Source organism: Mugil cephalus, chromosome 5 (assembly GCF_022458985.1).
Source record: "Mugil cephalus isolate CIBA_MC_2020 chromosome 5, CIBA_Mcephalus_1.1, whole genome shotgun sequence".
Taxonomy (NCBI): Eukaryota; Metazoa; Chordata; class Actinopteri; order Mugiliformes; family Mugilidae; genus Mugil; species Mugil cephalus.
This window is the reverse complement of record NC_061774.1, coordinates 18,058,325-18,085,814: the sequence shown is the minus strand read 5'-3', so window position 1 is coordinate 18,085,814 and position 27,490 is coordinate 18,058,325. Positions and strand designations below refer to the sequence as shown.

At 43.3% G+C, this 27,490-nt stretch overlaps 1 protein-coding gene across 3 annotated transcripts; it reads right to left on the bottom strand.

Moving 5' to 3' along the window:
- Positions 1 to 58: 58 nt before the first annotated feature.
- afap1l1a (actin filament associated protein 1-like 1a) lies at positions 59 to 26,197 on the bottom strand. Of its 3 annotated transcripts, none has more exons than XM_047585494.1 (19): positions 26,023 to 26,197; positions 9,229 to 9,354; positions 8,933 to 9,016; positions 8,730 to 8,809; positions 8,153 to 8,291; positions 7,883 to 7,978; positions 7,576 to 7,790; positions 7,314 to 7,493; positions 7,099 to 7,182; positions 6,443 to 6,518; positions 6,133 to 6,252; positions 5,810 to 6,021; positions 5,304 to 5,449; positions 5,123 to 5,195; positions 4,453 to 4,567; positions 2,878 to 3,045; positions 2,080 to 2,255; positions 1,868 to 1,993; positions 59 to 1,242 (listed from the first exon to the last, which is right to left on the bottom strand). In XM_047585494.1, the coding sequence occupies exons 1-19, from the start codon at positions 26,063 to 26,065 to the stop codon at positions 1,216 to 1,218; spliced, it is 2,286 nt and encodes a 761-aa protein (XP_047441450.1). In that variant the 5' UTR covers positions 26,066 to 26,197; the 3' UTR covers positions 59 to 1,215. The 3 variants fall into 3 exon arrangements, with proteins under 3 accessions (XP_047441450.1, XP_047441451.1, XP_047441452.1); XM_047585495.1 differs by having other exon boundaries at positions 8,153 to 8,288; XM_047585496.1 differs by lacking the exon at positions 26,023 to 26,197 and adding an exon at positions 13,367 to 13,578.
- Positions 26,198 to 27,490: the final 1,293 nt, after the last annotated feature.

The following is a 27,490-nucleotide window of genomic DNA, read 5'->3' as shown; positions in this document are numbered from 1 at the left end:
GCATTTAATGCAGAAGAAGTTACGTGTAAGTACAGTAACAAATGATAAAACTATCAAATGTTTGGAAACAAGACAAATTTATTATTCCCTTATCCAGGTAGGAGGACAGTAAAGTGCAAATATAGACCACAGGTTCAGCAGAAAAGGTGTTAAAATCAATTTCTCCTCAAAATTTGATTTGCATCAGTGAATAGCACCACTTTGTTAGTAATTCACTTATCAATAACAGAAGTGTTCAACTGTATTAGATAAAGGTCAAGTGGATGTAGGATTTTGGTCTGATCAGTGTAGTAGCAGAGCTTCAGTCTGAGAAGAGAAGCAAACAAGTGCAGTCATAAAAGATAAGTCGGTATCCTCTGTTGCATCCAGGTGAATAACCCATGTCAGGTAGAGTGATGCATGAAAGTTTAAAGCATCTGAAATATTTAGATTGTTGCTCATCACCCAGTACCATGAGGCATCGGATCTGTCTCAAACACAGTAAAACAAGAGCCATGGAGTCTGTTTGGTATAACATGAACAGGAAGATGCAACTGAGACATTTGCCAAAGAATAGATTCCATGTCTCCAAAATACCTGGAACAACCCATCTCTCAAGTACCCAGCAAAACAGATTTCCTTTTGATACTTTGTACAAAGTCAACGGATATCTTTCTCTTATCTTATGCCTTGCAAGAAATGAAACATTATAGCAACAGAATAAAGATAGTAACTCCATACAAAACAGTAGTCATGGCTCATTATGTACAGTTTGACATATAAAAAAAAGGCACATTATGATTTAAACGGCCTCTTATCCTCTAAATTTCAACACATCACATTACTTAAGTTGTCTTTGCCAGCGTGGCGCATCTCTGGTGCCAACACAATCTCTGCTTTCCAACATGATGCACTCACTGTGCTTTCGGTACACTTCACTCATGCCTTTCTTTCATAAACCCTGCCTTCTTTCTTTCTTATTTTTTATTTTGATTCCCATATTTTTAACAGTCACTTAAGACCCTCTAATCCGAGTTGTCCTTTAAGGGAGTAAATATATTCAATATGATGTACCTCCACCTAGTGGCAGATTCATTTAATTACAGTTGATGCATTCCCTCGGTAAGCCAAAATGAAGTCATGGTTTTTAGGGAGATTATCCTTAGAGGGAGTGAAGGTGGAAATCGTCCCATCCTGATTTCCATTTAGTCTCCAGTCATTTACATCAAACTCCTCTTAGGTTCCTTTCTTTGACTCCCATTCCTGTAGAAACAGGCAGGTGATTTAGTTAAAAAAACACTCATAAAAGTGAAGCATTAGGCAATAATGCTGAAACACAATAACTGGATGTTTGTTAGCCTTAAATAACTGCTCTCTAATATGCTTTGTGTAGTTGGACCAATAGAAAATAATAACATTAATAATAAGAGATACCTTCATAATATATTGTTATCATCTTAGATAAGCAGCACAGTTATCATCAGATTATTCAATAAGCTACTTTAGTATTTTTAGTTTATGTGATAGCTCACAATAAAGTGGGCCATCACATAGGCTTCTATTATATCTGTACACCAAAGTATATGAATGACTAAGAAGAAAATTGAAGTGGATTGTGAAATAATAATGCCCCGAATAAAGGATCATGCGCAGTGACAAAATCACATTTGTTATGACTGAAAATATAGTAATACATGTGAGCACTGAACTGGTAACTGTCTGCGCCATCTTACAAAGACCCTATTGTCTATCTATGTATGAACTGTGAAAACCTATTTGATGACGGCACATGCTGCTGTGATTCTATTAACCCCCCTTGGAGACTGACAGGAAAATCTGTCCTGAGTGACAGGGAGAGAAACTGAGTGTGGGAGGATGAGTTTGATACCTTCGCTTTCTGCATGACAGTTCCGATAGAAGGCGCGTAAACAGATGGTGGTCTCTTACGCATCTCTGCGGCACAGTTTACTGGTAGAGTCTCGCTGTAGATATTCTGGATCTTTTTGCTGCATGCCTACAGAGGAAGAGGACATAAAGAAGTAAATAAAAAAAATCTGAATGCAGACTGGTGTCTGTCTTGCAACGTGTCAAGAAATGTACCTTAGCAGGAGGTTTACCCTCCACCGGGGCTCCCAGCGCTCCACCTGCCATGCTCTTCTTGAGGTTTTCTTTGACCTGAGTCAGTCGCAGCTCCAGGTCCACCCTTTCTGCCTCTTTAGCTCGACAGGTTTCCTCTAGCTGGGAGATACGCTTGTTCAGGAAGGGCTTCCTCTTATCTGCTCCACAGAGACACAGCAGCACATAAGCAGGGTAAGACTGCATCTGCACATATGGATTTCCATGTCCAGCATGTTGCCAATACAATTATGGGCAATTTTTTTCTATACACTTTTATATTTCACTGCAGTTTCACATTAAAATCGGAAAAGGTGTATGGAGGTGAGAAAATATGAAACTTAATATGTTAAAAACTTTAAAAACAGTGTGCCCAAGTGTGAAATTCACTGGGAATGGAATATACTATATTGTACAATTAGGGCAGCATATACTTCACGCATCAAGAGGAAATTATTTAGACATAGAGGAAATTTTCATAACCTTGTTGTTGGTTTTAATAATAATAGTCTAATTTAATCCTGTGGGGGCGATTCTCTTCTCACATGTCCCTCACTAATAATGGAGTTCAGAGTGCAGGGTCAGACACAGAGCAGTGATACAGTATGCACCAGCGGCAAGAAAAAAAAAAAATCATCTTGCTCTCTTGGATACAGGATATACATCTTAGATGTGTTGTTCATTTTGAGATTATATAGACTAATTCGATTTTCCTGATTCACACAGCGGGGTCTAGCAATTACCAACAACCGTCTGCTGTCTCTCTTTCCATTATCTTCTTACCAGAGGCAGTCTTCAGCTCTTCCTTCAGCTCTCTCTTCTCCTGTCGCAGGGTCACTAGTGCATCTCTTATTCCAACCTTTTCTCTCTCCAGCTCCTCTTTTTCTTTGAGGTAACGCTTGGCATCTTCCTCTGCTCGCGTTTTCCCATACCTTCCGTACTGGTTGGCATCTGGGCGGGAGCAAAGGTGGGAGGTCAGACGTGCAGGGGTTATGGGAAGAAGATAAAACCTCTTGCAGTGAACTGTCTGCCTGCCTGTCAAGTGAATCCCACTCTGTACATGGGAGTATGTTTGGATATGATGAGGGCTCTGAAAAACGTGCACCACACTAATGTGTTCTTTTTTTTCTCACTATTTAAAATAAGAGTATTTCAGAAGGACGATGATGGGATTCAAGAATAAAACAAAAAAAAAACAAAACACACACTCCTGCAGAGTAAGAGGTCAGGAGGCGAGACAGCAGATCTAATGTGAGTGTCCAATAAATCTCAGGTTACATCCTGAAGCTCTCTGGCCTGGAAAGGCCTGCCTCTTTGATGTGTCCATGAACGCAGAGTTGCCGACATCGAGAAACGCCAAGAAGCACACCGGCTAGCCCAGCACACTGATATCACATATACCAAAACCCAAGACACTCATCTTATGTACTTGCATAGCAAAGAAAATATGGAGCAAAGGAGCAAATGGGAGAGGCAAGACAGAGGGAAGAGATTACAGATGGAAAGTGAGAAGATGGTTGAGAAGAAAGAGGAAAAGGAATACTGAGCCAGGTGGAAGCTCAAGTTTTATGACAGTCAGTCATGTAAAAGGAGTGTTTGATCAGTGTAGGCTCACTGCACTAGATCACTGGAATCTATGGTCATAGGGGAGATGTGTATTACTTATTGTTTCCTTCGAAAGTCTGCAGGCAACCTCTACTCATGCTCTATTGAGCGACACAGATGGAAAGTAGGGATGTATGCTACGCTGAGAAACTATATGCCACGTAAACCCATGTTCATTGATAAAGGGATTCCACAAGGATCAATTGTAGGTCTTCTTATCTTGGTCTTCTTATCTTAACAAACAATCCAAAATGGTGAGTCAGGGTTCGTTCATAAAACCAGAGTAATTTGTTTCATCCCTGCTGACAGCCAGACCACCCAGCAATCCCTTCTTGACAAAGTTTCCTATAGATCCTCTCTCTATTCCGACACACGCTGCTTCCATTTAATTCAAAAAACAACTAATTACATACTTCTTAAGTATGATGATTCTGTATAGACCACAAGTGCAGAGTGTGAACCTCTGCAATCTGTAGACAATCGTACAATTTATACCACATCTGTCGGATTTGAAACAGCAATGCATTTCCCATAGTTTATGTATCATTAATAGACTAGCACCAGTTGTATGTGAATGTTTTAATTGGTAACATCGCTCTGTGAAGTCTCTCAATCAGGAGCTCTCCTGCAAAAGCTGCTTGTGCATTAGGTTTCAAGGTTTCAGTCCTTCTGTCATGGTAGTTTATGAGGACGTGGTCAGCACCACTGGAGGTACTGCAATACTACTCTCAAAAACCATCTACACATACTCACTTGAGCCCGTTCGCTTTAGAGAGACCAGCGGCTTGGTTCTGTCAGAGTCGCTGCTTGAGAAACTTGAGCGTCGCTTCCCTTGGTTCCCAGACTGCTGCCTGCGGTTCTCCCCTGACTGGGTGGAGTAGAGAAGGTTGGGGGTTGGGGGGTAGGGGGGTGACAGATGTGGGAGGATGAGAGCAGAGGGGAAAAAAGAAAAGCAAAGTTTGTATGTAAGGCTAAGCAATAAACTTCTCCTCAGATTTATTGACCCGAGACCGCTGAGGTGTGTATGTTCATGGCTGTAGGTGGTGAGAGGTTTGTGTTTAGTTGCATGTCAGCGGGGTTAAGGAGGGGTTTTATAGCCTGTAAAACTGCTATGACCTCTTGCCTTCTTCTCATCAGTCTGACTACTTTGTTTTTTTTTTTTTTTTTTTGGTATTTTTCTCCTCCCAAGCTATCACTACGCTTTTTCATTTGCTGAGACCTACAAAAACGTGGAATGTGATAGTCACGCAACAGGGCGTTGTGTGTTTATTTGGGTGACTGATATGGGGTGTCACATTCAGACAGTGGCAGTCCCCAACAGCTGCACACACACAGACACACAGCTAATCTCCTCACATCCAACTAAACACACAAGATTTCATTAAAGCTGGAAAATGTATGCGTGCATTTGAGGAACCCCCACCTGCATGTTCTCATTAGGGACCTCATCGTATGTTCGGGAATCCGTGGAGGTGCTGCTGGATGAGGTGGCCCACCTAGGATCAGAGAGGAAGCGGAGATTTAGCCTGTGTGAGGTCGAAACATTGCCGCACTGTGATCCGTGGCCCTGCCTTGACCTCGTCTGAGCGCTTTATCTCACTCACAGGAAGGAATGCCGCGCAGCGTCGCGAATGTTGGCGATGGTGTCCACGTCCACGTAGTCGTAATGCAGAGACTCTGGGTCTGTTGCCGAGCCTGTTTCTGCCAAGAGGACACCGAGCCATCGTCCAAGTTCGTCAGAGCTGCTCGCCTGATAAAAGAAGAAGTGGGGGTAATGAGGGCAGTGGGGCTAGTTTTGACACCAAATTGACATATTGTCACTAAAGGTTTCATATTCACAACTTTGTTTTGGTTTCCACCCACTCTCGAGAGACAGAGCTCACTCATTAGTCAATAATTGCTTCACAGTTAGTTTATCAGAGATTTCCAAGTGAAAACAGCTGCGTGCTGCTGGCCAAGATAAGGTTGATGAGAAGAACGAGAGCGTATCAAAACATTAAGTTAACGGTACGCCTAAAATTTCCAAAAATCTCAAATGTGCAGAGGGGAACTGGAATGTCTCCATTAGTCCTTACCCTAGTTTTATGTAAGCAACTGAACTGTACTCTACCTCTAAAGCAGCCACCTCCGTGCTGTTCCGTAGGATGCGGAAGGCGAAGGGGTGTTTGGGTCCAAGCCCCGGAACCACCTCACAGCCGAGGAGGGGAAGGGAAGGGAGGGCGGTCCGAGGGTCTCCTTTGTCATGGTAGAAGTGCAGGGAGCCTCGGCACACACAACACCACTGTTCCCGCCACACCTGGTTCACCAGGACTGACAGGTGGCCTGCACGGTGAGGAGGGTAACACACACACACACACACACACACACACACACAAAAAATTACAAATCTGCAAAGTCGGGCTCAGAAAGAGGGACAGTGAAGCTGGCTCTGACCTTGTCGGGGGTTGCTGTGGTTCGCCCGGGTATCACCTGGCCGAGGGGGTTTCTTCTTGGAGAAGCTGATGATGCGTGTGATCTTGCGGCCTGCAGCCAAAGCGCCCCGCTTCACCTTACCTACGTCAAAAAATAAAAGGATTTATCGGGGTATTTTTTTTTAACAGAGCTCTCGTCTCCATCCCAGAACACACTCAGTATGAAAAATGAGAAACAACTAAAATTTCTGAACTGTTGCAGTCCTAGAAAGTGGAAAACAACATTTAACATAAACATTTTTTTGTAATAAAAGAAGCAGTGTGTGTCTCACCATTCTCTCTGCAGTTATCTCCAGCAGACACACCCACACTGTCTGAATCTGATGTGTTCCGCTCTGCAGATAACCTCTGAGGAAGAAACACACAAACACAGGTTTAGATTTTCAACAGCTGAGCCCCTTACTGGACTCTCTGTCTGCGGTTTTCAAAGTCGAGCTGAGCCTGTCTTCACTTGTCTTTGACTGACAAATTGCTTAATAACTATACTCAAGACAATTCTTCCCATATGTATCCACCTCTGGATTCTTACACTTTCTGCGTTTGTTTCACAGTCATGTAAACACGTCATAAAGAGACACTCATCCTCTGCTTGTCTCTCCTTTTAATTCTATTCCGGGCTTTTCTCGTCACTTTTGTATCTTGTACAGTTTATGTAACCGAGTGGTTGAGCTTTAAAGAGGATGTGACTCACCACTGCCTCTGACATTATTGCCTTAACACCCAATTACAAAGCATAAGTCCCCTTTGTTCTGGAAGCCAAACGCAGGTATCGTGGTAAACGGTGTTGAGCCAACCAGTTATTTAGGAAAATTGATGGTGACAGGACAATTGCTGCACACCCACCGTCAACTTTTCCTCGCCTGGGCTGTTAAGGCGAATGACGTACTGAGGACAAAAACCATGTAAACATCCTCTCGTCCGCACTCACCTTGTCAAGTTCCTGTTTTCTCGGAATGACGGGAGATGCAGGTTCCTCGGGCCCAGCGCTCTGACCGCTCACCTCTCTGACAACCTGTGGAGATATTTTACACCCATGACATTGTCCTTTCTTCTCCACATCCAGTGATGACTGATGGCTGCCCTGCTGATCTGCATTCTGGAAGAAAATAGAGTTACTTTCTGCTGTACCGTGTTAAAATTTACCTTAAGCCATCTGTGAGCCTGCTCCTTGCTTTGCACTGCTAGCACCAGTGTGTCTCCGTTGGGTAAGGTGAAGCGAAGCTCGTGGTGCTTTCTCTTGCTATCTTTGGGAGCGTAGACCACAGTGCACTGGGGCAGCAGAAGGTCCACATAGGGGCATGTGTCCTTAGAACTCTTATAGCACTGTGGAAAGGAGGACGCGTTACGTCAAAACAGAGAAATATGTAGGTTAAGAAGATCCTCTAATGGAGGTGAAACTTCTCACCTGCAGTCTGTTCTCCCGTATGACGGTGAGCTGTTTGGCCCACTGGCCGAAGCGTTTCTTACGCAGCAGGAACGCACAGATGCGACAATCTCTGGCAGGAGGCATGGAGCTCTCATCTGAGGGCCACTGATGAGTGAGCCTCGCCCCGGGGCTCCTGTCTTCCTCATCCTCCTCGTACGATTCATAGGAACTGCTCAGGGCGTCGGAATCATTGTCTGAAAGAGAATCAACGCAGAAGATGAAGTGCACAGTAATTGACAGAGAAAGGAGAGTTTTATTCAGATTTTTTTGGGGAATATGAGCTCACAGGAGTTTTTGCGATGTGAGTTTATGCAGGTAGTGGGATAGTGATTTTCGGCATCTTCATAACCATCTTCTATGGAGTTGGGAGGGCTGGCTCTGACTGAAAATTGAAAAAAATAAAACATAACTATCGTATGTTCCATCACGCACTTTTACATATACGTTGCACTTTGTAATTACGTTTGGAACTTAGTGCTATATGTTTATATCATTCAAGGTCTTAGAGGTTTTCACTGAAAAAAAATCGACGTTACCGAAGCGGCAGCATGCTAACCTCGTGTAATTATGTACTCAGGCATCTTTCCAGGGCTGAGGGGCACAGCCTCCTCGTAGTAGTCCTCAGGAGGAGGCGTTGTGGGCAGTGGGGGAGGAGAGTCGGCCGAGTGTGGGGCTGGGGAGTCTGCACGGCTCTGCTGAGGGAGACGCATAAACACAAACATGACTCTCCAATTTCCTCCACAACCAAGCTTGTTTTTTTTTTTTCTTCTTCTTCCGAAGCCAAAGAACTGCATAATCAAAGAGATACAGGGAATAAACCACTAAATGATTTCCATAAATTAGACATATGGGCTCTGGGCGGATCCCTTAACCTCCCCTCTTCCAACGGCTTGCAGAGTGATGAGCATGAGAGCGAAGGGGAAAACCCCACAACATGGAAGACAGTCTCTTCTTTTCACCGCCTCTTCGGTCATTAGTCATTAGACAGCATTAGCAGTCTTTTTCACATTTGGATTGGCAGAGCGAACACAAGAGAGATGCACATGCATGTGTCATTTCCCCTCCAGGATTTAAAGCCAATATTTCATACTGAAAGTGACAAGCAAGAAATGAACTATATATTCACCACTTGCCTGTTTTGAAGTGTTGGTTTCTGTGTTCTTGTCTTCTTTCAGATCGTCTGTAACGTCCTTTAGGTCTCCGAGCTCACAATCTACAGAGGACATGCATTTTAACGCTCACTTTGGATACATTAGGAGCAAGATATAGGCATCTAATAACTATATACATACATATATATACTGTATGTGTGTGTGTGGTGTATATGTGCATGTACCAAATGTCTCAAAGAGAGACTCCACAAAGCTGGTGCCATTTCTGTACACTGATGAGTTCATGTAGATGTAGTCTGGTCTTGATACTGGAATAGAGGAAGAATGAAATGTGAAGTGAATAAATGAGAAATGGTGTGTTGGATGCTGTTATCATTTCAAAACCTTAAAGTCTGCAAGGAAATGGATGCTCCCACGGTCTCCATGTCTTTACATGTGCAAACTGTAACTGTATTACATGAAAGCAACCTCCCACACATTTCTTTTAGTCAGTTCATCCGTCTTTACTCCTCTCTCTGACCTGATGGCTGTATCTGCTGCAGCAGGTTCCCCACGGAGGCCTTCTTCTCCTGAGTGGACGAGCTCAGGTTCTCCTGGTCCAGCATCTTTAGCAGCACGCCCAGCTCGCTCACCAACACCTCCATCGCTGCGCGAGAGGGGGGAGAGGCGAAAGGTCAGGGTGGCACGAGGCCCGGTGTGTAAGCGGAGAGGTCAAAGGTCAGGTCGACAAGTCTAAACAACCCCCAGGCGTGTTACCATGACCCCATTTTTTCTTCTCCGTTTCCCCCTGGGCACTTCTTTCATTTTCTGTCACTTCGCGGCAGTTTGTTAGTATCCTCCTGAGTCTTATGCCTCCCTCCAGACTAAACAATGACAAGAGGCTACAGCGACAGGAAGCATGTTGGCTAATTGCTCATTAACCCAGAAAGAAAGTAGATCCGAAGCCACCAAAACCGACAACAGCACATGAAGAGAGCTTCCGGCAGAAAAAAAAACATTAGAGAAACCTCTGAGTCCTGCACGCTCACTGACAAATGGGCACAAACACAAACTGTCACTCTCAAAATGAGATAACTTTGCTGCTAAGATTGCAAAGCTTTTGGCAGAAATATTAGATTATGTCCTGCGGCCCTCTAAAAGCACAGCTAATTGTATAGTGCGGTAAGATATTCTGACAAGAATAACCGAAGAACCACTTTACAGATCCCAGAACGTGCCAAACGTACCAACGAGCAGTCTCATTCACAGGGACCTGATCTTTATCGGGCTCAAAAAACACACCCTAGCTCAGGGTTCTCCAGATCATGTAGTTTTGAGGGCTCAGGTTATATGATTCACATCATGTGTGATAAGAGGCATGGGAATAGTTCACTCCCCACTCCAGGGCTGCTGGACACCCCGTGAAAAGGTCTAAACCTGCTGAGTGTGTGTTTTTGATTCCTGCTGTAGTGTCGCCAAGCAACCCTTATGCCTCCCATCATTTTTTGCCCATCACGTCTTTTGTCTGGAAGCCAGACCAGTCCACCCACCCACATATTTTTTGTGGTGGAGAGTTGGTCTGAAGTCGCTCTGTTGGCAACTGAATATGCTCCAGCAATGATCTGAGGGCCAAAGAGTGATGTAACTCTACACATCGTCCGAGTGCCCTAGAGTTGAACGCATTACAATCGCTGCAGCTCCATCCAACTGTGCGCTGAGGTATTTTTTCTCTGTATCAACTGAAACTCACCCCATAGTGAAATTCAAATGGTTTGGGGACACATAAGAATCGAGTTTTGCTGTCACATCTTTTTTTCCTCGTATCACTGCACCTTAATGCACATTTTTCCACCCCTTTAATCCTAAAAATCCTCAGTGAACCCGACAACTGGCTGAGTCCCTGCTGGCACACTTGTCTGTACGCCACCCCCACCAACCCCCTCCACCGCCTCCCATCCCTCCACACACAAACACTTCCCACTCCTTCCATCTCACTCACTCACTCCCCCCGTCGCCAAACATTTTCACGATCCAGTCCAGCCTGCTGAACCGTGCATCTTGCTGGGGTCAGCCACGGGGCAGCCGCCGAGCCGGAAAACTCTTTGTTCGGTAGGTAGGCAGTCGTAGGGCAACGAGACCTGTTGCGCTAACCACACACAGCCGTTGACGTACGCACAAAAAATCTATAACACGCACACCGGCCAGCTTATATGCTGTGTGCTTAGCGAGGAGTGTCAGCGGTGAACTTCGTCTCTAGGAAAGGCACTCAAGCCTTTACCGTGTGTGTGGGTGTGTGTTTACTCATATTAATGAGTTCAGACAGAATGTTGGACTCTTGGATGTATTTCTCTAACGCGGCCATCTTATATGTAATCAACGCTGACAAGTAGAAAGTCTCGATAAACTGGAAGATTTATCTATTGTTTGTCAGTGATGTACATTTCACATTTCGCAGGGCTCCCACTCCTTAAAGATAGAAATACTTTCCTAAGGTGGGTCTTCCTATTGGATTAACAATGCCCTGCCAAGACTACAGTCAAGAGCAGCAAGTGCTAGAGTAGGTGTGTGTGTGTTTGCCCGTGTCCGTTTGACCACTTCTGTGTCTTCTGGGGCTTGTGTGGTTTCCTTCCATTGTGACCGGAGCATGATCGCACCCTGAGAGGTGGGCATGAGGAATGAGTTCATGCGGAGACCTGGAACGTCTCCTTCATTAAGTTTCGATTCACCCAGGGGAAATAAGGAAGTGGAGTTTATAGAATGCGAGGAAACTCATCAGTGTGGGATGTCTTGGCCTGGCGAATGTCGTCTCCCTGCCAGAGGTTCCAGCTGTTTAGATTCTGGCTCTGGCGCACCGCTGGGCTTCCCCTAACCGAGCGTAAGACAAAACCTTATCCACAGCATGACTCATTCGTTGCAGAGAGAAATTGTAATTTACACCAGTCAGCAGTAAATCAAATATAACACAAAAAATCAAGCCGGCGCTTCCAAGGAGCTGGCGTGAAGCGGGACGCCGCGCTCATAAAACTATGTCACAACTTCACTTGGAGCAGCGCTCTGAAGAGCTGATTATTCAGCTTGATGATTACAGCGCTGTCCTGCTGATGCCAAAATGAGCGAAGAGGAAATATTTTGTAGTATTTGGCACGAGAGGCGCACAAGACCACCCAGTCATGACTTTGTAATTAACCCCACGCTACTCACTTGGGTTATCATACATCTAAAATGCGATCCCTTAAATGCAGGCTGCTGTGTGTGTGCGCATGATACACACCTTTGATGTTGTGTCATAAAGTCAGATCATACCAGTGTTTAACCTTAGCACCTGAGGGAGAGTACACACAAGCTTCCACACTGTAGTAATCCTAAATAAAAACAGGCTGGATACAATTTAAATAGACGCAAGTTGAACTGTTTGACGTTACAAGAAAGTTTTCGGTAATAATTCTAAGGAAGAAACCTTTTAAGTCTTAAGTGCAGTTTGCACTTCTCAGTCTGGCTCGTTTAGTCGCCTAGCGCTAGTCGGCGCTGTGTCTTTTTAACCGGTTGGGTTCATTTTTGTTTCCACTTCGTGCTTCCCTTTCAACAATGGTGACTCCTCAGTTAACATGTTCCATCTTTATAGATCCAAAATTGTCAATTAAAAACCTGAGGAGACGGAGAAGCAGCCGGAAATGCTAAAGCGGAAACACGCCGCTACCAAGTGTACCAGTCGCAGCTTTTGATTTTTGTTACATTTCTGGGGTGATGCACGTCCGGCTACGGCGTTGGGGTTTGCGTAAGATCTCAGCAAACCGATGCAGAAGTACAAGTTGCGCTTTAGACACCAGAAGAGATGCAAGGATGCGTAAAGCTATTGAAAGCTCTGAATACACTCACCTTCTCACACTTGCCTGACAATTTGTCGTTAAACACCAGACACATTCCTCACCTTGTTAATAGAGCAAGACTCTGCATAGTACATTTGTGTGAGCGCTTTTGTACACTGCAGACTCAGGTCTTTTAAATAAGCTTACATTTGCAGTCTCTGAAAAAACCCTGTGAAGGATGGAGGAGGAGAAGGGGGAGGCGACGCTGAATAATGTCAGTGAGTTGAGCACCTGTGCTAACATGTCCGGCAAACTCCGACCTGAAGAATAATGCGACTTCAACTGGGTGAACTGTTTTTTTTTTCCCTTCTTTTTCTCTCTCTTCACAGAAAACACTTCCTTCGTGCTGAGCTTGGTTTTTCTTGCCACTCGAACGACTTCTCTGCGTGCGAAAAGTGACAAAATCAAGCCGCTTGGGAGCGAGTCCGTTTCACAACATTAGCGCGAGCGAGCAGACATTCCAGCTAATTATACAAGAATCTGCAGCCCATAATAAAGAGTCTTTAGAGGCTTAAAATTACAATGTTTCACTATTGAGTCTGGCTGGAAAATAGCTGCTTTCTCAGCATTTCAACATGACCGAGTTTCTCCATCTAGCTGGCATGATGCTTAAGGTATGAAGTAAACATCACCTGACTTCTGCTCTGCTGTGACTGAAAGCGAGATGCCTTCACCAGGTTTACATCCTCACAACTTGCACGTCCTTCCCCTCATTATTTTCTTATCCTAAGAAAACCCACCTCCGTTAGCCGCAGAAAGCTGCTCTCTTGACAACAACTAAAAAAAATATATATGTAATTATTCGAAACTTACCCTCAACAGCAGTGGATGAGAGTCCCACCATTCTCTAAAGTTCAAGAGAAGACGAACCGGTTCATTCATACACAAAAGAGACACTGCAAGAGATATTCCCGAGTCAAAGACTCCCTGGGAAGTCTTTGTAGTGGAGGTGAGCTGTAGTGTGCTGAATTCACACTCTCAGCACCTCTCCCTTCCTCCATCCGATCTGTTATCTCCCTCCACCTCCCCTCTCATGCCCTGTCTCCCCTCCTCTCTTTCCTCTTTTTTTTTTTTTTTTGGAGGGGTGGGGTGGGGGGGGGGCCTTTGTGTGTGTTGGTTGGATCCCCCTCCACTGTAATCCTAGGGATCGTATAGCACCTGGGAAAGGCTTGCTGTGTAAACACACACACGTCCACTAGCAGCTAACCCACATTCTTTATTCTTTCACATTCTTTCCCTCGGTTAACATTATTAACCTTTAACTAGCCGTAGACAACGTCAGCCCAGCCATCGAGGGTATGCCAGTGAACCCACTGACATACCGGCAGTAGAGTGGAGCATATAGAAGAGCACTGCTCTCTCTCTCTCTGCTTTATATTAGAGCACCTTCTCTGTTGTTACTTCCTCATGAAGACACCAATAAAAAAAGTTTCCAGTGAAGCTGTTGCTGAAAGTCGAAATTCTCTATATTGCGTTTATTTGGCACTATAAAATAAAAAATACAGAATTTGGCAAGATTTGAAGTTTTGGAGTTAGGAGCAAGTTGAGACCTTTCAGCGTTTCACGTGGATGACTTGTTGCCTTGGGGCTGACGCATGTGCCTCGACACGATGCAACACGCTGCCTTCAGTCACAATGGTGCGCAAACAACCCTCAAACACAAACGGTCCGATTTACAATTGATTGTATGCATGACAATGCAGAAACAAAGACAACCTTCTGCTTCTCCTAATTGTGGGTCTTTGCTATCTGATTTACTACAAAGCTTCACAACAATCCCATTAAAAGTACTTGCATGACCGCTTTTTTTTTTATTATTCAACTTTCGGTAAAGGGATTCTTGTTCATGCTGATGAAAAGCACGATGAAAACGGCGCCATCTCATCTCTAAAAGGAACATGCTTGGCTTAGTTTTGCACAAAGACTGGAAGGAGAGTGAAACATCTAGCCAGGCACCGTTGGATGATAACAAGATCCACCTAGCAGGAGCTTATCTGATATAAGGGTTAAATCCTTTTTTTTTAAAACCACACAAAAACTGAAGAAGGGAAAACTGTCCATTGTGTGTATTTGTATGTATATTTCATTCTCCGGGTAAACAAATATCTGTATTTGGATGAGCAGAAGGTGCGAGAGAGACGTAAGGGGTGGATCCAACAGAGGATAATTCACCACAATAACGCGTGGATTTTATTTTACTCTAAATGGGAATATAACAGGCGGTTTAGTCTGATTAGTGCCATGGGCAAACTTCGGAAATGCATAAAGTCAGGTCCATAAATAATGGGACATTGACACAATTCTAATCTTTTTGGCTCTATACACCACCACAATGGATTTGAAAAAAAAAAACAGTTGATTGGCCATCTCTCTGATGGGTTTGTTTTGATTTTTCAGCCTAATGATGGCTTGCTTCACTGATAGTGACAGCTCTTTGGATCTCATATTGACAGTTGACAGCAACAGATTCCAAATACAAGTAGCACACTGGAAATGAACTCTAGACCCTTTATCTGCTCCTTCTAAATGGGATAATAAGGGAATAACAAACACCTGGCCATGGAACAGTCGAGCAGCCAATTGTCCCATTACTTCTGGTCCCTTAAAAAGTGGGAGGCACATACACAAACTGTTGTAATTCCTACACCGTTCACCTGCTTTGGGTGTAAATACCCTCAAATTAAAGCTGAAAGTCTGTAGTTAAAGCACACCTTGTTTGTTTTATTTTAAATCCATTGTGGTGGTGTATAGAGCCAAAAAGATAAGTGTTGATGTCCCAATATTTATGGACCTGACTGTAACCTATTTGATAGGTTCACTTTCCTCTTCTTATCTCCCACTTCGTCTCTGACCGACATCTTCCGTCCAGCAGCAAAAATCTGCCAACTCAACAGAAAGTTGCGCCTGCTTCATCCCTCAGAGTGAAATCATATCAAACTGCCGGGATGTGGTTTGCAGGGTGTAATGTAACAAATGTTCGGATTTTCGTGCCTGGTCGGATTAATTTGGAAGTAGGGGTTATTTTATCATAGAAGTCTTTTATTATTTATTTATTTGTTGTTTTGGCACAATGGAACTGCCATCTAGTGGCCATCACGGAGAATGCATTAGCGTCATTTACCAAAGACAGAAGTTATGTCCTCATTTTTTATAGAGTTGAAAGTGACACACAACCCCCTTCATAAAAATAAATCTTTACACATTTCTTTTGTACAGAACCTAGAAATGACTGAGTTTGACTGAAAAATCAATGTCAGAAGAAACCACAAGTTTTTAATGTGAAAGGCCGTTAAAACACACACACACACACACACACACACACACACACACACACACACACACACACACACACACACACACACACACACACACACACACACACACACACACAAACTAATTTGAACAGATCTCTTCTTAATGCATTAAAGTAAACAAGATGGAGCTAAAATTAAGACCAGGCATCCGATGCCGTCATGTAGGACTTCAGAGCATTCAATATTTGATATCATGGATTATGGTTGCTATCTAAAATGTAGAGACAAATGACTCACACTGTACTTATAAATACAGAGAATTTTAAAACATCCACTCCCAGGAACATCGGTGAAGACAAATGGAAAGTTGATGGCCTAACGTCGTAGACAGGAACCCCTCCTAAAATCTAATTTGATACAACAAGGCAGACCTTCCCTGAGAAATTTCCAAATCCGTCGCTAGCTGTGATAAATGCCACAGGCACACACCCTGCTAGGCTCGCTGATGGCTTGACAAACCACTCCTCACCGTGACTAATGTGACCTCTGACCTCTCCTGTAAAGCTGTGACCCTGCACAGGATCATGGTTGCCAGAGGGGGAATGGGAAAGTACACCAAGCTATATAATACACATCACTTTATTTTATAGAACTACAGCATCATTTTACAATACAAATCAAAGGTAAAGAGCCAAGTCCTGCTAGACAAAGGTGCTGGGAGAAAAAGGACGCTACCATCTGTGACTCCACAAGAGATCTCTATCTAATGAAAACTGCTGGATTTTTCTTGGAAGTCTCTCCTTCCTTATTGTCTTTGGACACGTTGGACAGAACCATTTCCCAACCTGATCTTACATGAAAGAAGGCTGCAGGTTGAAGGGAGTCTTTCTTTGTCCGTTGAACAATATGACCCAGCAACTCTTGAAATGAAAAGAAAAGCATTTTTTTTCTCTGAAAAAGCACAATATTATCTCATGTTAAGTGAGTCATAGTTGAGAGGCAGCAGGGTTGACTGTTATCTTCATGCCGTGTGAGGGTTATCTAAATACCACCATCCAGCTCGGTCATCAAAGCTGGGACGTACATGTTTATAGAAAATAGCTGAATCATTAAGATGTGAACACAGATCTCTGTTCAAAAACCACAGGATTTATGACACCCCTTGCCTTGTATGCATCACTCAGGTGTGTGTAACTTACATGCCAACAGAGGTGAGGTAAAACAGATGGCCAGATGTGCTTGGGGCTTTTAATTAGATTAAGAGCTGTGCCAACAATGTCTTCTCTCACCAGCATGTGCCCTATCATGATGAAATCCCCTCCCACCCTACTCTTTGGATTCCAGGCATTTCCCAAGAGTGACGGCTTTCCTCTCCTCTCTCCGGCAGAAAACATGTCTAGGCATTTGTAAACCGATATCTCCGGAGCACAGTGTAGGTAAACAGGGACAGTACTGGTGCGGATGATACAAATCGGTATGACGACTGCAGCTGCGCTACCGTGTTGCACATTTTGTTGCAGGCTTTGTGGTGGATGATCAGACCCACAAATATGCTGCTGTTTTATTTCACATCCATTCATGTGCACATTTTTTTTTTATTATTTGATATCGTCTTATTTTTGATTTGACAGTTGGTTGAATGACTTGAAATGAAAATTTTATAAGTGTCAATTTTGATACTTAAAAACGTTTTAATATTGGTTAGCATTTCGATGCCAAGTGTCTTCCAAGATTTTGCTGAAAGGAGATGTTGGACATTCATCCACTGGAGACATGGCACCATGTCGATTTTGAATGTGCAAAATTAGGTGTTGTATTTATAACGTGTTGCCACTGAGCTTTAAAGGACCAGTGTGTAGATCATACTGACACCTAGCTGCAAGATTGTAGATTACAACCAGCTGAATAGCCCTAGCAAACCCCTCATCTTCCAAGAATGTAGGAGTACCTACAGTGGTCGCTTGAAAAATGTGAAAGGCCTGATCTGGTTTCTCTAAGCTAATAAAAATGTGATTATTTTCAGTTGATTATACACTTAGGAAAACATAATTTAGAAAATTATATTCCATTTTTGCCAACACACCCCGGTACAACCTAGACACTGGACCTTTGAGTATATTTCATTGTTATTGCTGGAACTTTTGCTTATCTAACAAAAAAAAAAAGAGAGAAAGCCCATTAAAGTTGATTTCCTCCATTAATTACACTTAAATTAGAGTAGAATCCCAGGGGAAACAAGAAAATTGACAAATGCTAGTAAATGGACATCCCATGAGGTAGACAGCCAGACAAAAACCATTAACATATACTGTAGTCTTGTCCTACTAAGAAAAATATCCAACACAAAATCACCAAAGGGGAAATTGAAAGGTCATGCTAGCACTGATAAGCAAACGGCTGAAGATCCTCGGAGACTGATTCTGATCGTAGTCTCAATGCTGCCAACGGAATGCTTTTCCTGTCCTACGTTAGGTAATGGATTGACCAGCTGTATGGGGTTGCCCTGTGTGCCCCCTATAGAGATGGACTTCCTCTCTTAGCTGATGACGTCACCTATCACCTCCGGCCTTCTGTTTCCTCTTCCTGTCAGCTGACCCGCTCCCAACATTTTACTGTACTGTCTCTGGTGACCCCATTCTCATTGCACTGTCTAGATCCTATGCCAGATAAAACTGAATGCGTCTGCCTCGGCAGCCATATTTCAAAGGGGAGACAACATAATGGAGCTCCAGAATGTGCCATTATTACGGACCTTTATTTAGAAACTGCAGATTGACCCCCTGAGAGTGAGAATTCCTTTCACATGGCTTTGACATTTTCAGTACATTTATTATGTGTCTGGAGCTTGTATAGACTCTATATACCAAATACAGGCTACAAAACTGGAGCAGCAGGTGACTGCAACATGTGGAAAAGCTTATATGGTTTGGAGGAGTTGTAAAGGTACACAATTTAAGGGGAGAGGGGGGAAAACAAGCCATCCCCACTGTTTTTATTGCATTTGGGAAGATGCTTCAGGATATCATTAAATGCAGCAAGGATCCGATACGCCGTGATATTCACAATTACAGGAACTCTAGAGATGGGAACTGTCCAAGGATATACAGTGGGTGGGTCGAATTGCTTTGCGAATGGAGCGAGTGCTATTCTAGCCAAGATGTTTCTCCAAGACCTAACTGCTTGCACACTGACTTAAAGAAGGAGGCTTATTTCAAAACACCATTTCACAATCTTATATCGGTCAAGACGACAGCGTTTGAAGTCTGCCCCTTAAATTAATTTCCAATCTTACATTTTTAAAGCCATTTCAGCAGGACAAGGCTTAAAGCGCAGCTGTCTTTGCAAATATTTCTATACGTCATTTAAATGTGGCATGTTCCGTCACCAATGCAGTCAATGTCTGCAGCAAACACGCATTCCCGCTCCTTCTAATTAGGCCACCCTAATGAGCTCGTCCCGGAGAGAGGATTCTACTCAAAGTCATTAGGCTGGGGCGTTTCTATGGTGATGGTGCGGGGGAATTATGGGTTTGTTCGCTCCCACTCACCTGCTTGGGCATTAACTGGCTTTTGAAGGCAATCCTTGGTGCACTGGAGCTTTTGATGTTCAGATGGAAACGCACGTGCACACACAGACACACATGGAGCTCGGCTTCGGTGCAGCAGAGTCCTCTGGGAAGCAGCACTGATAACCGGAGTCGTTATCTCAAAGAGGCAAGAGCCCCAGTTACAGGTCATGTTTGCTCCGGCATCGGTTCTCGTATTCCCATCTGACGTCTACCACAATTGTTCAGTGGCTTTTGGCATTGTTGTAGCGGGCTGAAGCCTCGGATGAGATTACTTCCTATTCACTATCTAGTAAGGATGGATGTATTTCCATGCATGAAAACATTCATCAAAACAGAGCCTTTTTGATATGTGCAAAGTGATTCTTCCTGCTGTGTAATGTCAAATCCACTGGAAATACAAGCCTTTACTGAGGCCACCGAGTTCATTCAGTGGAAGAAAATGACAAAGATGGGACCTGGCTTTGCTCATATATTTTCTTACTTTCTCTATCTTTTTTTTTTTTGTTACCACCATATTTCCTTCCCCTTTGGAAAAGTCGCAACATTCCTAGATGTTTACTCCACGTTGGGCAAACATGCACAGAAATGTATTTGTTGCTGCACGAGCCAAACATTCAGATCAAGTATTTACATGGTTATTAGGTGATAATATTTTCCTACTGAAAAGATTATCAAGGGTTTACACCACCTGCCCCAATCGGTCTGTTCCAACTGAGGAGGTTGCACGAACCATTTCTGTTCTAAACATGGCAATTGCTGTTTGCAACCAAAATAATTTGTCCGAGTATAGGCCATAGCCTGAATAAATATGGACAACGTCCAAATGGATAATGTCTCGCAGCTTCCTTGCATTAGTCAAACTGAAAATATTTAGCTGCGTTTTTGTTATTAATACTATTATACTACCTCCGCCAGTTATAAGGAAATCAACATTATATTAACTACTTACAATGCCAGAAATCATCTTTGAAAACATTATCTGACATGTATTTTAGCGTTTTAGTTCGGCTCACTGACACGGAGGGGGTGGAGCTTATGACCTATACTGCAGACAGTCACCAGGGGGAGCTCTACTTGCTTTGACTTCACTTATGAGGAGCAGTTCTACTAAAAACCTGTCGTGTCCTGAAACAAAAACTATCGTGTTGTTGTTTTTTCTAGCGCAGCACTTAAAGAGTTCCAGACATCAGACTCATGTAATGCTTCAATCCTCGTAATACCTTGAGTCAACAAATCTATTGTGTCTGATGCGCAAACAAATCAACAGATGATGAGTAAGTATTTGTCCTTGTGTATTACAACTGTGACAGACTGGTGAACCCATGCAGGGAATTTCCCTGTTGTTTCCCCAGTGAACTGTGAGCTGGGATAAGTGAGATGAAAATGGACAGATGGCAAGAGGGTGTCTAGTAATGGAATAGTAGTACGGACCAGGTGGCAAAAGTTGTGACCGGGTATTTTTCAATATGGAGTGGGGTGAAAAGCCAAAGGTCACAGAACTGACCAAAGATGTGAGGATGCATGTCTGCTGAACCTCCTCACCCCCTTGCTCTCATTTTTCATTTTTTGATTTATTCAGCTCCGGGATGGCACAGAGGGCTTGACTCAGCCTGCTTCCAGACAAAAGGCCTACAGTGCGTTCTGTATTATTCAGATCCCGTATCTGCCCTGACTCCTATGAGATCACCACAATGCTATGTCTCCCTCACAGAAAAGTATTCACATAGTGAGAAAGATGCTATTTTGCAAGTGGAAGCACTGCTTTACTGATGTTGCACAGACAAGGGTAACACACACACGCAGCAGACAGCCTGCAAAATTACACACACACAGACACGCACACAAGCACACACGCACAACTGGAGAAAAATGGCTGCTTTGTCTCCATTTGGGATTTTACGTGTTAATAGGATTTTGACTGGAGCACTGTCTTCAGTTGTTCACCAGAAAACCGAGGCAAGCTCTCGGTATCTTGTTCCTCCGTCTCTGTTATTTTCTGTTTAAGACTGTTTGCCGTTAGTAGTCCTTGAGGATTCTTGTTGTATTGTGTTACTGGAAGGAGGAAATCCTTGTTTAAAAACACTGATGTGGTATGCTACAGTTTAAACGGTATCACGACTAACAACTAAACACAACACATTCTTTTTATCCATGCTGGTTTCACAAGGAATACTGAGCTTAATAAATAGTAGTAGACCCTACAATCATTACTCAGTAACTGCTAACATTCGTTGTTGATACATTTCCGCCTAAATCTCCCCGGTCACATCAAACACCAACAAAAATGACTTCAGTCGTGTTTGATTTAGTGACATCTGCATTTACGGGCAGCAAAACTGGATATTTTGGTAACAAAGAGGTGAGGCAATAATTGGATTGTTTCTCTTGCGCATGAATCTGCAAACAGCTGAGCACAGCTGGTTACATCACTGAGAAGTTGGGCATGTTTAGCCTGTTGCCTGCAGCTTTTCATGCAACAGCTCACTGTGGCTGCTTTATCGTATGCCATTGTATTGTATTTCTAACCGAACCGCTGTCAAAGAATGCCAAAAATGAACGTTGTCTTGTTTTGCAGACCTCTTAAATGACATTTAATAAGGGAACGTTCTGCTTGTTCTGCTTGGGGGGTGTCATTGCAGACAGTTCATAACAACACAAGCTTAATCGGTAGTGTGTTGCCTCTTCTGATGAAAGATTTTAACTTTAACTAAGACATAGAATTAGATGAAAACCTTCATGTGCAATCATCATCATGTGCACAATGCACCTTTTTGGCTCCTACATATATCCCTCAGGCATTTAGAACAAAATCTATATATGCACGTTAGCATTAAATCACTCCAAATTATGACTGTTTTCATATAAAACACAGAGCCTAACTGATAACAGGCTAGGCAAGTCTTATTCTAACGAAGACATTCTGCCAAGTCTTTCCAATAAATCTGAGCTCTCCCTTTGACTAGTGCTTTGAACCTGTGTGCGTGCACACCCCAGGCAGAGTCACTTTTCACCCTCTGCAGCAGGCGAAAACACATTTCTGGGTGCCATATAAGCTCCCAAGTCCCCTGCTGCATTGTTGTGCAGCGCGTGTCCACGGAAACCCTATACAAACAGCTGTGAGAGAGGATGACCACCGCCGATGTACAATGCACATGTGCACGCCCACACGTGCACGCGCGTGCCCTGCACACATCTCAGCCATATGAATCACCGCGATCTCCTCATCTCGTTTTGGGTTAAAAAGGGGGAATTCCACTTCTTGGAGGGCTGGTCTGCAATCAGGCATAATTTACAGCTCTTGCATGATGGCGGATCCACATAAAACTTACTGAATGTCCCATTATATATGTCATGTCTTATCGGCAGAGTGTCTGAAAATATGCTTTATGTCTAAAACCTTCAGATAAAGTCTAGTGCAAACAAATCAAAGACCCTTAAGGAGAATAAGTGTATAGGGAGAAATTCACTATTATATGCGTTGCAGTATTGTAGAAATAACAGAGGAAAGGGCTGAGCTGAATACAGCTTTACAACAAAGAACAGACAACGTAAAACCTTAGTGGTTAATAGATCTGAAAATCAAGGCAAACTATTACGTTTGTTTCCATTAAAGGTATTCACTTAGAAGTTTATAAAAACTGTCCTTGGTTACTTTGCACCACTAGCCAGGCGGGATAAGTCGACACTACAAAGAAAGCGCACAACTGAGCAAAATCTACAATACACTGACAGTAAGACATGGATTTTAAAACAGTAGAGCAGTCTTTTTAAGGAGGATAAAGCTTTGCAACGCGTCGTAACGTCTATAAGCTTCTGTGCAGATGACAGAATGCATAATGACAACCACGGCATAAATGCACACACAGAGAGGTTGCCGAGCATGACGACAGCAGGCTGCATTTTAATTGTGCACTTTTGCTCTTCTGACTGAAGCCCACTGAAATCTCAATTTAATTCAGCCGCTACCAATTCAAATCTCCGTCGGTTCCCAACAAGCCTAAAGACTCAGCTCTGTGTCAAGAGAAAATAAATTGTTGCTCAGAGCCGTGCCTGTTCTATGCAAATAAAGGAAAGAAAGTCACAGGCACAGGCACACTGATGCCCTTCGACACACTGGTTCTGTTTTCAAATATTTCTCACTGGAATGTGGAAATGCGGCGCACTCGGACCATAGGGGAAAGGCATAGATGGAGTAGAGATATGCAGCACACTTGTGCTGAAATGTTACATTTATGCATTTTTTTTTTAAAAAGTAACCCCAAAGCAGATCATTGTTTTCTCCCCCCACAAGTTCTTCCATATGCTCCAAAAAGCAGTCCTAACAATAGCAAGGATTCATTGTATCTGCTGGACTTAATCTCTGACAATCCCACCAGCGCAATGCACCTCTGAGGGGACGGCCTCGCCCCTCTGCCTCTCGCTCTCACACCCACCTGATGCTCTGCTTCTCACAGCGTACACATATGTGGAAACAGCAGCCTTCACCGCAACGCTGCTCCAGCTGTCTCGGATAGAGCGCATTAAGAGGCTCCCGCTGTTCAAGTTCCTACCTGCCTCCTGTCAATCTCGCCAAGCCTGAACTCAAGAAGCTTTGCAAAGAAATCTGGTCGCATTTCAGACAGTCACCGCAACGCTTATTTGATTAAGTGTCAACAGAAAATGAACAACAAACGAACCTTGCAGCATTTTGAAAATAAACGGGTCGAGCGACTGTACCTGCACCACTCTACAGAGGATTTTAGCACCTTTCAGCTCACTGTTTCGGTTTCTCGGCGCTCTCGTCAGGCGGCCCCGTTAAAGTCAAGGTACACGGGTAAAGCTGGCAAATAGCTAGAGGAGCATTAAGTCGGTGGATGGAGACGAAAAATGAGCTAAAAAGGGACATTTCCATTCATCAGGTGGACACAAACACAATGAAGATTAATGTCTACCGGATATAAACCAGTTCTATTGTCCCCAAGTGGACAAAAAGTCAATGATTACAGCTTTAACAATGAGATCTTTTATCAAATAAAGATATCAAACATTTGCCAGAGGCAGCTTCTGCGATGGGAGGACTTGTATTTGCTGTATGTGGGATCACTATGAACTAATTCCAGATGTGTTTTCAAACCAGACAAAATGAGCAATTGCGCACTGATGCCTTCAGTTCTGTGAATTTGTAACAGTTTTTTTGTGCGTGTGTTTATCTGTTTTTTTTTTTTTTTTGGCATGTTCTGGCACGAACCAGATAATCGATTGATTGGTTAACTGTCAGGTTACTTGGAAAAGGTCACCCAGCAGCAGCCAACCAGGTTTCAAGACAGTATAAACAGTGCGGTGATTTCTTGGGATCACCAGGCATCACAGTGTGTTTATCCAAACAAAAACAAAGCTCAGAAAGTCAGTCAGTCAAGCTGCACTCTTGTGTGCGTGTGTTAGGAAAGGCAGGAGTGACAGATGAGGGTTTCTCCCGGCATGGAAAAGACCTAAAGATGCTTCCTTCCTAAGATACTTTGAGAACATAAACACACAATCTGACGAGGTGAGGAATGATGGAAAAGAGGTAAACTGAAGAAGGAGAAGCAAATGTGACTCAAAAATACATTTTTTTCTTGTTGGCAAAATGTTACAAGGTAAATCAGCTGTTTGTCCCATTTAGTTTCAGCTCTAGTGGGTTGAGAGAAAAGCTGGAAGCGAGTCTATGGAAAACACTTTACAGCTCAAGAGTAAAATCAGCTCAATCAAACGTACACTAACTATAAACTGAAATTTCATGTTTGGATTGAAATGCTGCGCCGGGTCACACCTGGCCTTGCTAATGCTTTCACTTCTGTTTCTCTTCTGAAGCTCAGAAGGGGGCTGTGTGTCCATTTGTGTTTTTTTTTTGTTGCAATGTGGAAAAATGTTACAGTGCGGGGGGCCAGCTGCACCTCTCCCAGAGAAAACACATGGCGCGGAAACACATTTTGTATTTGTAGCTATTCGGCCTCAAAAGCACTCAGAGTCTGCAGGGGTCTCTGCGGAGAACTCACTGCCGGTGGTGTCCAATATCAAACACCCAATCTGTGCATATCTCATCTCCAGGTCCAGATATTTGGGTTGACTTGGGATGAATGGGATTCGCTTTCTAGAACAACAATCAAACCGTGGATTTGCTCCTGGCTTCTTGGCTTTGAAAGCAGCTGGGAAGGAGACCAAAGCGTGGTTATTTATATTTTAAAGAGCACTGCCATTGTGTTTTCTTATATGTACAACATGAGGACAAATTGCAGGTGAAAGGAAGTGTCCCGGGCTTCATGGGTGTTCTCAACTGATTTCTATGTCCACAAAACAGAAGTAGCAAAACAGCAGTCCAGTGACAGAGTTCTCTTAAGAGTAGCAGCAAGAGCAGAACATGCCCAGCAGTAATATCCCAGTTCATTAAAGTTCTCTTAAACCAGTGAGGCACTGCCAGAAGTGTGAGAGGAAGGAAACAGTGTGCTGTGCGTGTTAGGGCGCCAGCTGCAAGAAATGGCCCATTAACACACTCAGCCGGCATGCATATCCAAATTCTACCCCAACAAACATTTCAACAAAACATAATGTCCCTGTCAGGTCACAGTTTCACAGCAGTGCCTCATGGTTAAAAAACAAAACAAACAAAAAAAAAAGCGGATTAAACTCACACTTAGTGCCGTTGGAGTCCATCGCCCCGGTGATGCTGTCCATGTGAGAGTTGCTGAAAGTCAGTGCGGGCCCATATGAGTGACTGAGCGTGGGGAGGTGTGCGCAGGGCAGAGGGAGAGCCGCCGCTGCTGACTGACAGGCTACGGTTCATGCGATACAAGATCCGCAGGTCGGGGACTTGTGGCAGGCCCCGTCTCTGCTGGGTCCTAAAGTCAGCAGGCATTAGGATACGTTGAATAAGTTTGACAGGTTGCAAATTATTAAAAGGATGACACCACTGTCATGTTATTCTCCCAATGAACTTTGTGCAATTCCCTCTCATGTGCAGTATTACAATGTCGCTCTTAATTTAATTCATGCTTCACATTATTTATTACTGTACCGAATTTGCTATTTTACATTATATATATATTTCACATTTACCACTATTAATCTCGACTCTTTCTGTTACTGACAGCAGACCTGCCATTACACACAATATGCTGCTTTTGCCCACCCACCTTTGTGTATTTCTTCTCTTTAATTTTATGTACCACTCTTCACCAGCCTAATTATCCCTAGGGGACAAATAACGTCTTTTTTTTCTGATTCTGATTCTTATTGACATCAGAAGTGCAAGGGACTGAAGAAGGGCATATCCATGGCCTGTCAAATGCAACAAAATGCACTCGCCACCTCCAGTAAAGCCTCACTAACTTAATACATTATAAACAGTTATTTTAGATAAAAATCAAACGTTAAAGTTGCATTAAAGAAGTTATGTATGTACCTAGAGACAACCTGGGTCAGAAAAACATCAGAAGTGGATGCATCAAACAGAGGGAAATGCCAAATATCTCCTTGAGTCTGGATCTAAACGTAAATAATCATCCTCAGCCCAACTGAACAGAAATATCTTTACAGAAAATATACTAAAATTGTTTGGTTTTCCATTTCCCTTTTCATGACTTAGGTTGTGGGGTAATTGTTTTTATAAATGTCACCTGACGGTCATCGTTTTTTATCTGACAGTTGATCACTACCAATAGTAAGGTCTGGTTGCCTAGGTAACCTTGTATATTTCTTAACCCGAATGCTTCCTAATGAAACTAGCAAAACATAAATTGACACTATAGATGTCTGTCTATCAGTCAAAGGTCTCTTTGCCTTTTACTAAAATGATTCACTTAATTTCATTAAGATTCAGTGGTCTCTTGACGTCACGTCGAGTCACGCGCCTCTGACTGAAGGCACTGCCAAGATGGTGGAGGCCGTAGACACAGCGCTAAGCTCCAGACCTATGGGTGTGTCAACAATGACTTGTTCATCTGTGTATACAGTCAAAGGTCTGTACCCTGTTATTTAAAATAAAATATATATATTTTCCAGTCAGAAAAAGGTAGGTAATTTGCTTTTTTTTCCTAGCCTTCATGTTAAACTAAGCTAATAACTGCTCGCTAGCTACATAACATGGTATCAGTCATTATT

Excerpts from the sequence above, each read along its gene's own strand:
- afap1l1a (XM_047585494.1), bottom strand. The coding sequence starts at position 26,065 with ATGGACAGCATCACCGGGGCGATGGACTCCAACGGCACTAAGT. Across the intron at positions 8,810-8,932 it reads GTCTCTCTTTGAGACATTTG|ATTGTGAGCTCGGAGACCTA; the intron begins GTACATGCACAT and ends TGTCCTCTGTAG. Across the intron at positions 1,994-2,079 it reads AGGGTAAACCTCCTGCTAAG|GCATGCAGCAAAAAGATCCA; the intron begins GTACATTTCTTG and ends CTTCCTCTGTAG.